We start from the raw sequence: 13,237 nt of genomic DNA, 5'->3' as shown, positions 1-13,237 counted from the left end.
AAGGATTCGGATAAAAAAAGAAGCATGGTCAACTGAGTAAGGACGAAAAGGATAATTTGCCCCTTAGTTAACACTATTATCTTATCATCATGAAATAAAATCAGTCTTGATCTTCAATTTTGAAAAACAAGGTCAAATGAGCAAACTTGAAAAAAATATAATCAAATTAGTATATTTCAAAATATAATCAAATTAGTACAGGCTTCATAACATGGTGAAATGAGAAATTGCCCCTGCTTATAAATGGTATTATACTTGTTTTAGTAATTTTAATTTTTTTATTAAAAATTTATATAGGTAATTGATTTAAAATCATGTTAGTCTTTTTTAAGTGTTTAATTAATTAATTAATTATATGCTATTTTGCTGCTCCATTTTACGTGTTGGGTGCGACGGTTTCTAACGGCAGTCCCAACCCATAGTGTACATAAGCAGTGTCTATGGTGCTATATCAATAAGACATCACAATAGAAACTATACTCTACAACCCATGGTTTCTTAAAGTGGGCTATTAATAAATGCATCATCTCTCTTCTCTACCAATCATATTTATTCTTCATCTATTATGAAGACATTATTCTCTCCCAATGCAAAACTTGATAGTATCTAGTGCATAGGTTTTTGTGTTGAAGGTGTGTCTTGCATGAGACCCAATTTCTTACTCTCTTCACTCTCTCTCTTAATTAATATATAGTGCCACATAAACTAAAAGTCCTACATGACAATGTATTTAATGCCATAGACACCATCCTAAGTGGAGGGTTGGGACTGCCTTAACATCAAACCCCCAACCAATTTTGTTGCATTCCGCGCTTGTGGAGTGAGAGATGGATATATTGTTTTTATTTTTCAAGTTCTCTTCTTTTTTCCATTGGAAGCACATACGCACTTCACTTAGATATAACCGAACACACCTTATAACACATACTCTATTCTCAATAAAATCATATTGAAATGACACTAAATAGTAATGTTTATTTTTAAATAGGGTTTAAATTCTGATGGGTTGAGTCATACACCAATGAGTACACCATCAAACGCCACATGTACTTTCTTTGTGTAGTATCTCTTTATTATTATCTATTTCCTTAACGTATCCTATCGTAGAAAATAGAAAATAATAGGTACATTCAAATCTGAAACTATTGAATCAGTAATAGACTTAAAATATTATTTGAATTTAATACGTGGATTTATCATGAAAAATATTTTTTACGGTTATATTTTCATTAAGCTTTGTAAACATAAAATTACGAGCAGAGAAAGTAATGATAAGACAATGTGTATTTGGCACCTTGTGGATATTTAAAAGGAGGTGGTTCGGTGCTGGAATTGCGGGGTGGTGGTTCTTGCTTCTAAAGAGTTGTGAACAATCAGATCTCAACATAAGCTCGAGCCGAGCCTATTTCATATTTTAGGTAAGTTTGTTTCGAGCTCGATCAAGCTTACCGATATATTTCAATGATAATTCTTTGGTAAGGATAACATTTCTCTAGTGAACCACACTTAAAAAAAGGTAGAAAAATATTACCATTGACACATGCTAAATTATTGTGTAGGTACACATATATTTATCTCATTGGTAGAGATCGATCTTGTTACCAACCGGGACTAAAGGGTTAGTCCCAGTTTTTTTTCATGTTCTTTTGAATATTGATTTCACACCACTCTCTCCAAAATCATAAAATCAATCACAAAGTCCAAATCGAAATCGAGATACTCCCTACATCCCCAGATCAAATAGCAACATCACAAATCATAATATTCACATCACAAATTGTCAGAAAAAAAACATCACAAATTCTAAAAAAAAATTACATCAGAATCACAATCACAAATACATCACAGATCAAATAACCCAGATCCAGATCCAATGAATCACAAGTTATTAAAAAAAATCCGGCCACCGAGGGCGGCGGTCGCCGCCGCTGTTGCCTCCTGCCGCGGGCGGCCGCTGCCTCCTCATGCCGTGCGCGGCAGCCGCCGCCACCTGCCATGGACGGCCGCCACCGCCTCCCGGCATGGGCCGCCGACTGCGCTCGGGTCCCCGTCGCCGCGCTCCGGGGACGAGCTCCTCGTCGGCTAAGTGTTGAGGAATAGAAAGAGACTGAGAAGAGGATAAGGATAAGTGTGAGAGAGAAGAGGAGAAATAGGAGATAGAAATTTTTGAGGATAGCAGCTAGGGATTATATACAGTATATTTGATTTTTAGTATCGGTTAGGAACAACAACCGGGAGTAAAGTTAGGATTTTAGTCCCAGTTGGTAATATCAACCGGGACTAAAGAACTCTAGGGACTGGCAGCCTCTGACACGACATGAACCAGGACCGGTTGGTGTTACCAATCGGGACTAAAGATGATTTTTAATCCCGATTGATAACACGAACCGGGGTAAAAGATGATATAGTCCCCTTACAGTTATAAACCGGGGCTAAAAATGCTTTTTAGTCCCGGTTTTTAATAGAACCGGGACTATTGTGGATTTGGGTGGACCGACCAAAGATGGTTTCTCCACTAGTGTCTATAAGTTTATTAAATTAACAAGGTATATAAACCATAAAAGTTATTATACATAGTCAAGATGGTTAGAAGCTCGAGATCGGCTAGATAAAATTCGTGAGTTTGGGTTTGGGCTTGGCTCATTTAGAGCTTAAGCCGAGCTCGAACCTAACCTAGAAAAAGCAAGCTCGCAGCTTTGAGTCTTCTTTTTAAATACACCCCCTACGTTTAAAATCAGTTTTATTCTCGGTTCTGAACAACAAAGTGTTCCTATGGCTGGCGAGCTCGAGATTCCTAATTCGTGCATACGCACTACGGGCTAGCACTTCAGGTCCACGGCCCACGCGGCCATCGATGCTGATCGATCTTTTTTCTCGTGGCATTTTTTAAGTAACGTAACTAACTATGTTAGTTAAGGATAATAATAGTAGTAATTAAGGAAAGATTTTTTTTGAGATTTTTTTTACTAATAGATTGAAAATTTTAAGTTACATTTGAAAACTTTTGACTTGAGATTTAAACTTTGAAGTTAAATTTTAAAACTTTCAACTCAGATTTGAAAACTTTCAACTTTCATCTCAAATTTGAAAAACTTTCAACTTAGATTTGAAAACTTTCATCTTAGATTTGAAAACTTTAAAATTAAAATTTGAAAACTTTCAACTCGAGATTTGAAAACTTTAAAATCGAGATTTGAAAACTTTCAACTCAAAACTTTTTTTAAAAAAATAAGTATGCTAAAGATTAAAAAAAATAATCAGAAAAAAAAAGCGAAAAAAATCATAAAAGAAAAACGAAAAAAAAATCACGAAGAAAAGAAAAAGAGGGTTGATGGGCTGATGGGCTGGGAATAGCTGGCGCGCGCCAACTAGCAACCCCTGGCGAGCTGCAATGTAGAAGAACTCCATTGTTAGCTTTCGGCATCGGGGTGGTTCGGATAAGAGCGCATCGTGTTACGGAGAATTACAACCACCGATAGCTTTGAAAAAATTGAAAGCTAAAAAACTATCATCTGGAGCAATGGAACATGACAACGATTTTTTTAAAAAAATAACATAAATGTAACACTCATAATACGCACACACTTACCTCTACCTTTATAAACATCCTCGAAAAACTTGATCGAAATATCTCACTGTCGCGTACTACTGAACATAAAGTTTTTGAAATAATGGAACAATCGCAGCACACTGTAGTGCTGTACGGGCTATTAGTCCAGCATAAACAGTGGCATCTTCATGCATCGCCAATGCCCCAACCATTCTTGGGCTCAAAGCCCACATATGCATCCACACAGAAAAAGCCCAAGTAAGCAACCGATGCCTCTGCGATGGGTTGTAACCTGGGCCCCCCTATCTCCCCCTCTGCACGTCAAGATGTACATATACGAGATTATACCCCGTATCTTCTATTTATTTCTATATAGTTATAACCACTAAATTTCGAAAAATCACATACAAACATAGCAATCATTAGTATATTCTAAAACCTAACCTACAAACATGTCACATCAACTCACTAAACACTTACAAGTCAACATACAGACATAACTCAACATATAAGCACGCTAAATCATAATTTCTCAAATCATTTACATAATACTTTAACACAGATCCATCCATCATTTATATAACATTTAATATATATCCATCCATATATATTTTGCAATAAAGTATGGGCCGTCATATGGTACATTATATTCTTACTACACCTAATTCGTTCTAAAAATGGATGATATACATGAAGAATATGTGTAGTCAAACCTTAAAATATTGAATTATTAATAATGTTAAACTATTAGGATTTTAAACTTAAAATTTGTGTTAGTGTATTTGTTATGAAAAAGTTTCATATAGTTAAATTTTAAATAATTTTATTAAATATATAATCTCTCATTTTCAATGCGTGTTCAAATTTTGTATCGAAATATAGCTATTTATCAAGTACCAAGGGTGCTTTAGTGATGAAATATCCAAAGTATTCCTCGTCTCCACAACCACACACTGCCACATTCCATTAATCGGGCCAATTAATAAAGAAAAATATAGTATTTTCAACAATGTCCAAGAAATTAAAAGATGGGAGGCAGTACAATAACAGCAAGCCCGTGGATAAGCAGTATAGTACGTGAATGATTCAGTCATTCAGAGTAACTGTACACTGTACAACCACTGCTGATACACAACAGCCGAGTGCAGTGTTATGGGTGTGTTTAGTTCACGCCAAAATTAAAAGTTTGGTTGAAATTGAAATGATGTGACGGAAAAGTTGGAAGTTTATGTGTGTAAGAAAATTTTGATGTGATGGAAAAGTTAGAAGTTTAAAGAAAAACTTTGGATCTAAACTCGGCCTATTTAGTCCAGTCTACGGAAGCGTGCACTGCTTAAATAAACAGCGTGCATTCAGAAATTGCTTTGCAGACACAAACAGGAGAGTCAGCATAGTAGAAGCATACTGTATCAATTCATCATCATACTATGCATATTATTATATTACTAAAGTTCTAAAGAATCAGCATGTGATGAAATGGACCTGGGCTAAAGTTACTGAAATAAAAAGGAGCAGCAAGCAATGGACAGATTCCTCCCCCTGCCTCCGGATAGCTACCATGCTCCCCCTGTTTTTTCAGATTGAAAATAATTAAAATGGCTTTAGAATGAATCAATGTCTTTCAGTCTTTTCAAGTTTTCCCCCCAAAACCAATTCCACACATGGTGTTCCAAAGTAGCACCAGGGTTTACGTTATCGTTTTCGAAGTAAAAACCGATACCTGTTGGTTTACCGGAAACCGATAAAATCACCACTTTCAGTCAACTTCGTAAAAAACCAGCTAAAACCGCTCGGATTTTACAACAGATAACCAATGGTTTCACGAAAAATGAGCGGTTCTCGGTCGGTTTTCCACGATTGTCAAGATCCCTCTCTTTCTTTTTCTTCATTCTTGCGTGCGGGTATGAACTCTAAATCCATCACTACAGTTGCGTGAGAAGAAATTAAAGAACACAACCAAGAACTTAGACAAGGTTGAGGCAGTCTCTTTCTTGCAAGGATTCTTTCTGTTGCAAGTCACACAGCCAATTCGTTTTTCCCACTGTTTGGTAGCTACTGAATCATCGGTAGGTCGTTGGTTCATCCATCGGATGATGAACAGCTAGCTCGATTCAAATGGTCCATGCTGCCATTTGCAGTCCACTTCATGCCCCCCATGTGGCCGTGTGGTCTGAAGAACGCTCTGAATTTTGACCTGGATGGATAATGGATTACTGGACCCAATAAACCCATCATTAGTGCCTCGGATTAAACAAGCAATTGCATCCTGGAAACAAGGGCAGCATGTCTCCTGGACCACAGAGGACGGCACACGGATTTTGTTAGTTGTAACCATGAACAGCTTGAGCACATGGTGTGCCTTTTTGTTGTTATCTCTCTTTTGATAATTCTTCAAACACACAAAGGACGATTGGTAGTACGTGCATGCATCAACCGGGCAAATCAGTGAGTAAATTACAAGGCAGAAGCCTGCAAGAAAAAAAAAAGGTATTGTAAAGCTGCCAAGATGTGTTAATTTTATCGGTTCGTGGAACAGAAGTAGTCTGACCAGATTGGCTGGATTCCTGAATTTGAAATTGATTCAGTGAAGAGTAAAGAGAGAGAGTTACACAAGCTCTCTGACAAAATTGTGTCACAAAGGAATGATCGAGAATGGCATGCAAAATCTTCTGTAAGAGAAAAAACTAATCAAAAGATTTGACAATTGGTAGACAGCAAGTTGCAGGAATGTGAGCACTAGTTCATCAAGTCCTTTTGTTAGGAGTATAATACAAACAAGTTGAGAAAGGAGAAAAAAGCAGGCAACTTGGCTCACTGTGGGCTCCCATGCGTCCAACAAACATCTCTCTCTGAAAAATGTCTTTTGTATGTATGTACTCCGTATCATGTATGCATACTGGACATGGATCCTCCGCAGTACAATTGGTTCAGTAGCAATCACTGACAGGTGGATCCGATCCCACATATCAGTTGCTATTATCATATCGGTAGTACTGCAGAGAATCCCGGTCAATGCATCCTTCTTTTTCCACCCCCCCCCCCCCCCCCCGGCGCAATTTCCAAACAGCTTCCTGTTGTTTTGCTCTTCATGCTTTGCTTTGCTTTAGCTGTCAAACAAGAATCCTATCAACTCATCTCCACCCCCAATTTCTCACATGTGCTCATATCTTTTGATTAAAGAATTGGGCATGGGGTGACAAGTCTTGCCTTGTGCACCTTCCTTCGCAAAACCCTTATCTTCAGCTTGACAGTGCCATCCAACCTACCCCAGGCTGCCTCCTGTGCTGCCCTGTATCCCCTTTGCATGATGATAAAATATATAGCTACAAAACAGAAAAGATTCATAGGCAATCACTAATAATTGTGTTTGTGGAACATCAAATATTCCATTAGTTTGTAGTTTGTGTATGTAGTTATTATTTTATGCTAAATAATGAGGTTTGCATTTAAGAAAAAATGAAAACGCGTCAAGAAAAGGAAAAAAGAAAGTCCAAGAGCAAATTGACCCTGCAGGCACATATAATGGGGACCAAATAATGCAGACATATTGGAGGAGGACCAAGCCAATAAGCCATGTAACAGAAATCAACAATAGGAATATGAATTATATTCTGAATCCATTACAATCACTTTGCTTAGCATAGAGCAAGGCTAGAGCCAAGGACAAAGCCAGATGATCAGAATTTCAGAAGATACATATATGTTTCCTTTGCAATAACTTTTTACCTTAGCATGGCCATTTTCAGAGTCACCATGTGTTAACATGCCAAAACTTCTCTCAGGCTCTCGGCACTGGTCGTCAATGCTACTACCTTTTTCCTTTACATTCAGAACTATGTGACAAGTGAACAACATAGAAGCACGAACTAAAGAAAAAACACTAAAACATGGGGTATGAGAGAACATATATGATTTGGTACTCTAACGGCAAGCGCATTTCATATATTTTTGAAGAGCTTTGGTGAAGTTTCCATGCAACCTCATTGGCCGCGTTCTATGGGCTTCACGACGGCGTTCGGCCCTAGTCCGAGCCATGGCTGGCTCTCAGGCTCCTTCTTGACTGGGGTTGCATCTGAAGGAGAAGCCTGGTATGGCGTCTTTGCATTAAGACTGTGACAACAAAAGGCGCATATTAGATCCATGAACTGCAGTGATCAAAATACTGAACTTAAACATCATGCAAATCATCACAGCAAAACAACTTACCGATCCTTTCTCTTCTCAAGGAACCTGTGGAGTGATGCCTTCCTAGCAATAGGCATATCTACACAGAAAAAAAGAGGTCAATTGATAACTGCTACAACAAAATTCAACTGGTTATGCGTTCAATACCCCGACAGACATGAACATCAAGAAAGGGCAGAGTAATTACCAGAAGCATTCGCGCGAGCAGGCTTCTGAGCATCGGCCTGAGCTGTAGGCAAGCTACTGACCGGGGCCGGCACGGCCATAGGGGCCTTGGTGTTGTCTGTAACAGCTGCTGGTGCAGGTGCCGCGGCATTCTGAGGAGCCACCGGGCTGCCCTTGCTAGCCAGCTGCATCAAGCCCTTTGCCTTGTCGGCTGGGAAGTCGTTGAACACGAGCACCTTCCCACCATAGAAGATGGTCAGCTGACGCTTCTCAGGCTCTTGTTCCCTGAAATTCATTTGCACAGAGGGAACACTATGAACACCTGGGATACCAGTATATCACCCCTCCAATTCTGCACCATCTGACTAACTCTATTTTCACCGGCAAGCATAAAAAGGGTTCTTTTTGAAACTACGTTTTCAGTGCCCCAGTTTAAACAAAAAAAAAAAACCCTAAGTTTGGGGTTAAAATTTTCTATTAACAAAGATAGGTAAAGTTTTTATAGATCCATTAACAACTCCCTGAAGTCTGAATGACCTAGTAACTCTGCTTGCCTAATTCCAATTAGTATCTGAACCCAAAGCAAAAAACAACAAAATGTTTACTCATAACCCTCTCTCCCCTCAACTAGATTTGATACCAAAAACAGTGGCTTCAACCTATTGAGGCACTTACAGCTAAGTTTTGTAGACTGCAAAATTTGTCATTTCTCTGCGTGATTCCAAGAACTAGGACACACACACACATACACCTAAGGAGCAGGAACTGCACAAAAATGAAGCAGAGAACCAAGTGGCATGGCCCCATACCTAGCATCAGCAGCAGAATCGGCGGCGATGGCATCCTGCTGGCCAAAGCCGGCGCTCTGCGGGAAGAGCTCCATGGTCTCCTTCTTCCTCTCCGCCTCCCCGGGCAGCAAGCTCATCGTCGCCGGCGCCGCCCTCGGAGCCTCACCCTCACCTGGAACCGAACCAAAACCCCAAACCTTGTGATCAGATCTCAACACGAAACCGAAGCTGAAGATGAAGATCCAACCAAGCCGAAGCACACCCACAAAAAAAGGGATGAGTTCTTTTTTTTTTTCCTTCTCCTCACCTCTGATGCCGAGGCCGAGCTCGGCGGCGGCGGCGCCGTTCTGGCGGACGTAGCGGCTGAGCAGGCTGCACGCCATGGCGAAGCTCGTCGCCCTCTCCCCGCCGACGCCGACGGGCCTCGCGGAAGCCGCCATCTCTCCAAGCTCCCTTCCTAACTACCCGGCGTCGATCCAATCTCTCCTCCCCGCCGCTCGCCGCGCCGTTCTTGCTGCACCACCCCGGCTCGTCGTCGCCTCGCCGCCGTCCAGCTACCTCCGATTCCTCCTCTCGCCTTCCTGCCGCTGCTGCTAGTGGTTGAGCTGCGAGAGCGAGAGCTAGAGAGAGAGAGAGAGGCTCGTGCGCGAGCGTTTATAAGCAAGGAGAGGAGACGGAGACGACGCAGCCGCTGCGGTTTCTGGTCACCACTCAATTCGATTCAATTTAACCTCGCGGATTTTCTTTCTTCCCATTTTTTTCTTCTCCTAATTACCTACTCCCTCCATCCCAAAAAAAAAAAACAAACCCTATATTTTTGTGTCCAACTTTGACTGTCCGTCTTGTATGAAATTTTTTTTATAATTCTTTTAAATAAAAAAATATTATTAATACTTTATGTGTGACTTGTCTTTTTAATTTTTTTCATATTTTTTTTAAATAAGACGGACGGTCAAACGTTGGGCATGAAAACCAGGATTTGTCTTTTTTTTTTTTGGACGGAGGGAGTACTCCGTACTAGAATAAGTTAATCTAACACAATGTGACATATTGTAGTAATACAAATATGTCTAGATTTATAGTATTATTACGATATGTTTATCCCATAATTTAATTTAGAATGGAGAAAATAGTTGCTCTCTTCGTTCCAAAATACTACTTATAAATTACCTTTTACCTTATCTCAATTATTACCACTGGATTCATCTCTATCCAACTTTGTTATTATATCATAATAAGAGTACTACGTTTTAGAACGAAGGGAGTTACATCTGTTCTATAAATATACTCCCTCTGTCTCATAATATAGCAACCAATGATGAACACCATCAATCATTGGTTGTTATATTCTGAGACAGATGGAGTAAATAAGTATAAAATAGATAGATGGTACCCTAGCGTCTTAAAAAAAATTCAATCCTTGCTACAAATCTAGACACGTATGTAAGCTACGAATATATGCGTGTCTAGATTCGTAGCTAAAGTTTATCTTTTTTTAGACATAGTAGTAGGTATTAAGAAAGTAAGTAAAATTTATTGGAGAAATATTATGATTTGTTGAGATAAAAAATATGATGAATGAAATAAATGGACGAGGGTTGTGAACTTTGTGATGGGTTAGAAGGATATTGATGGATAAATAGGTTTACTATAGAAGAATATTTTGTTATTACAAGTAGCTGTATTTTGGAATGGAGTAACAGATTTCTTCTTTTAAATATTATTTTATTCAATTCGGTATCATTTCGCGGGCTGGGGGGGACGATGCGAGTACTAAATGCGCGGATTCCGCACGTGGTTCGTGTGCGGAGCGAGGGGGTGGTGGGCCCCACCGCGACCGCTCCCCTCCCCCTCCTCTTTTAAATATTCTCCGGATTTATTTTATAGCGATTTTTCGCCCTTTTCCTTAATTGCGGGTGGGGCCCGCGCCCCCCATGTGCGCGATCGATCGGGTCGGTACATGCAGCACGAGGCGGTGAGCGCGAGACGTGTCGGATCCGGGTCGGGTCGGGTTTTGGTTTTGGGTTTGACCCGACCCGGTTACACCTGGCTGGGGGGGAATCCATGATCCGTCTTGAATTTCTTGATAGTGGTTTAGTAGTAGCAGCAGCTTTGGGTTGGCTTTAATTTAATTTTTCAGGTCGGGTTTTGCTGCCAAGTGCCAACAAATGTAAGTGTTGGATTGGTTCTCATGGGTAGGATGAATGTACTTTGAGACTGGTACTTGTAGAGTACAAAAGGTTAGGTAGGATGGAACTTACCTGATCGTGTTCATCGTAAAAGTGACTAGAAAGTTTTGTGTATCTAAACATTGCCGTATACTTTCTGTCAGACTTTCGGATCCAAATAGTTGCCTTTGAATTTAGGTGAGGATACAAAGTAATTTTTTATGTGCCGGGCATTTTAATTTACAGTAGGCGCCTCTAAATCTAGGTTAGGATGAAGTAATTTTTTTTTTTGCGTGCCTATTCTTTTCACTTTAGAGTGGACAAGTCTAAATAATTTTGTTTCATATTATAAATCATTTTGACTTTCTTTTTCTTAATCAAATTTCTTTAGGTTTGAGTTTTTGAGATGTTGCTAAATTCTTTTACAAACTCGATCAAATCTAAAGAAGTTTGATTAGAAAAAGAATTCAAAACGACTTATAATGTGAAACAGACGGAAGGTTAAGACCATAAACCCACATAATTACCATTCTTAAACTTGATTAAAAAGAAGGTTGGATCCCAAGTTAGCAGAAATACAATTTTTTGGGACAAATGTTAAATGATATAAATGTAATTATCCTGAGATAGGGGTAGTAGAACTTTTTGATTATGCATGTGTGATTATTGACAAATGTATGTAACAGTTGTTAATAGTAAAGAATCAAACACCAAATCACGTGTAGGTGCCTTTGTTGCCAGATGGCTAAATAGTGTAGCTTCAAATTTAAGAATTACCACTAGGTGCATGTTCACCAAATTTATGTGGTGTGAGTGTAGCGCATGTGTGTGCACACATCCCATATTGTACTTTAAAGGAAAGTAACACCAACACATAATACAGAGAGATTAGTCAATAAATTGTGTCCTTAACCTTAAGTACAACCCTTTGGTGAAATAATAAGTTATGAAGTGCATGAATGTGATTGAGGCCTAAATTAACAGCCTTTTTGGAGGGATGTAGGGGGGGGGGGGGGGTTTGCCTGTCAAGCTGAAACTTCCTGCTCTCTTCCAACCTCATGGAAATTACAATTAGCATCGCTTTCATCTCATATCGTTGTCGGATATCGATGTTCCTTTCCCCAACAGCCTAGCTACAGTTTGCAAGTCCTTGATATATGATTTTCAAAGGGTTGCTTGCTTACACATGGCTAATAGGGCTCAATCAATCTGTCGGTGTAGGATCTATCAGATCGATCCATTTAGTGTAGCTAGCGATTTATTCATTCAAGTAAAATATATAGGAGATCAAGTAGAGGTCTAGGTTATTGGGATGGTGTTAAGGCTGCGTTAGTTTCCAGTAGTCGTTCCCAACTCCCCCACTCACATTTTCTGCACACACGCTTTTAAACTGCTAAACGGTGCGTATTTTGTAAAAAGGTTCTATACGAAAGTTGCTTAAAAATTTTACATTGATTCTTTTTTTTAAAAAATAGCTAATACTTAATTAATCATGCGCTACTGGAACGCTCTATTTTCCGTGCGGGAGGGATTAGTTCCCATCCTCCTAAAACGAACACAGCTTAAGTGTAGAATTAAGCAAGGGAGGCTAACATAAGGCTTGAAACTATACATATTAACATAGACAAACAAAATCGGTTATGTATAATTCCTCAGTTGGTGAAACGGTTTTTTTTTTTGGGGGGGATGGTGGGTGGTAAAACAAATTTGGAGTAGAATTTTTCAGATGATAGGTGCACTTTTTTGTGTGTGTGGGAATAATAGGTTCATTTTGTATCAACATATTCAAGTATTTACATGGCACTTTAGGAGCAACAGGACAATATCCATTTAAGGTCTTAAAACTGCCTCCCTGAAATGTGCTTTAAGTCAACTCAAGTTTCTTTGAAACTTCATATATGCGAATCGGTGAAATATCCATGTAAAACAAGCTCAAGTTTTTTGTTGAAAATTTCTATATATAAAAACAATATGAGATTTAGGGGAGATTGTGTTTGGAGAAATATTAAATTTCAATATCATACTCAATCACAGTCGAAAGATACCAAAAGGTTATATATTACTCCCTCCGTTTCGAAATGTTTGACACCGTTGATTTTTTAGCACATGTTTGACCGTTCGTCTTATTCAAAAACTTGTGAAATATGTAAAATTATATGCCTACATAAAAATATATTTAACAATGAATCAAATGATAGAAAAAGAATTAATAATTACTTAAATTTTTTGAATAAGACGAACGGTCAAACATGTGCTAAAAAGTCAACGGCGTCAAACATTTCGAAACGGAGGGAGTACACTTCTTCACGGGTATCATCTCACAATGCGTTGAGTGTTGACGAGCATGGAGCGAGAGGGCAATTATTTGTGGATTGATCATC

At 39.1% G+C, this 13,237-nt stretch overlaps 1 protein-coding gene across 1 annotated transcript; it reads right to left on the bottom strand.

Annotated features, from left to right (window-relative positions):
* Window positions 1-7,126: 7,126 nt before the first annotated feature.
* LOC127779878 (protein TIFY 10b) lies at window positions 7,127-9,370 on the bottom strand. The gene is made up of 5 exons (XM_052306800.1): window positions 8,996-9,370; window positions 8,710-8,860; window positions 7,923-8,185; window positions 7,757-7,814; window positions 7,127-7,660 (listed from the first exon to the last, which is right to left on the bottom strand). The coding sequence occupies exons 1-5, from the start codon at window positions 9,126-9,128 to the stop codon at window positions 7,531-7,533; spliced, it is 735 nt and encodes a 244-aa protein (XP_052162760.1). The 5' UTR covers window positions 9,129-9,370; the 3' UTR covers window positions 7,127-7,530.
* Between the last annotated feature and the right edge of the window lie 3,867 nt (window positions 9,371-13,237).

The sequence above is a fragment of the Oryza glaberrima genome, chromosome 7 (genome assembly GCF_000147395.1).
Source record: "Oryza glaberrima chromosome 7, OglaRS2, whole genome shotgun sequence".
NCBI classification, from domain to species: Eukaryota; Viridiplantae; Streptophyta; class Magnoliopsida; order Poales; family Poaceae; genus Oryza; species Oryza glaberrima.
The sequence above is the reverse complement of the archived record's forward strand: the minus strand, read 5'-3'. Positions and strand labels throughout refer to the sequence as shown.

What these genes read in the sequence shown, in the direction of transcription:
- LOC127779878 (XM_052306800.1), bottom strand. Translation starts at nt 9,128, where the DNA reads ATGGCGGCTTCCGCGAGGCCCGTCGGCGTCGGCGGGGAGAGGGCGACG. An exon ending in GATTCTGCTGCTGATGCTAG is followed by an intron (nt 8,186 to 8,709) that starts GTATGGGGCCAT and finishes AATGAATTTCAG; the next exon opens with GGAACAAGAGCCTGAGAAGC. An exon ending in CTTGAGAAGAGAAAGGATCG is followed by an intron (nt 7,661 to 7,756) that starts GTAAGTTGTTTT and finishes TTGTTGTCACAG; the next exon opens with TCTTAATGCAAAGACGCCAT.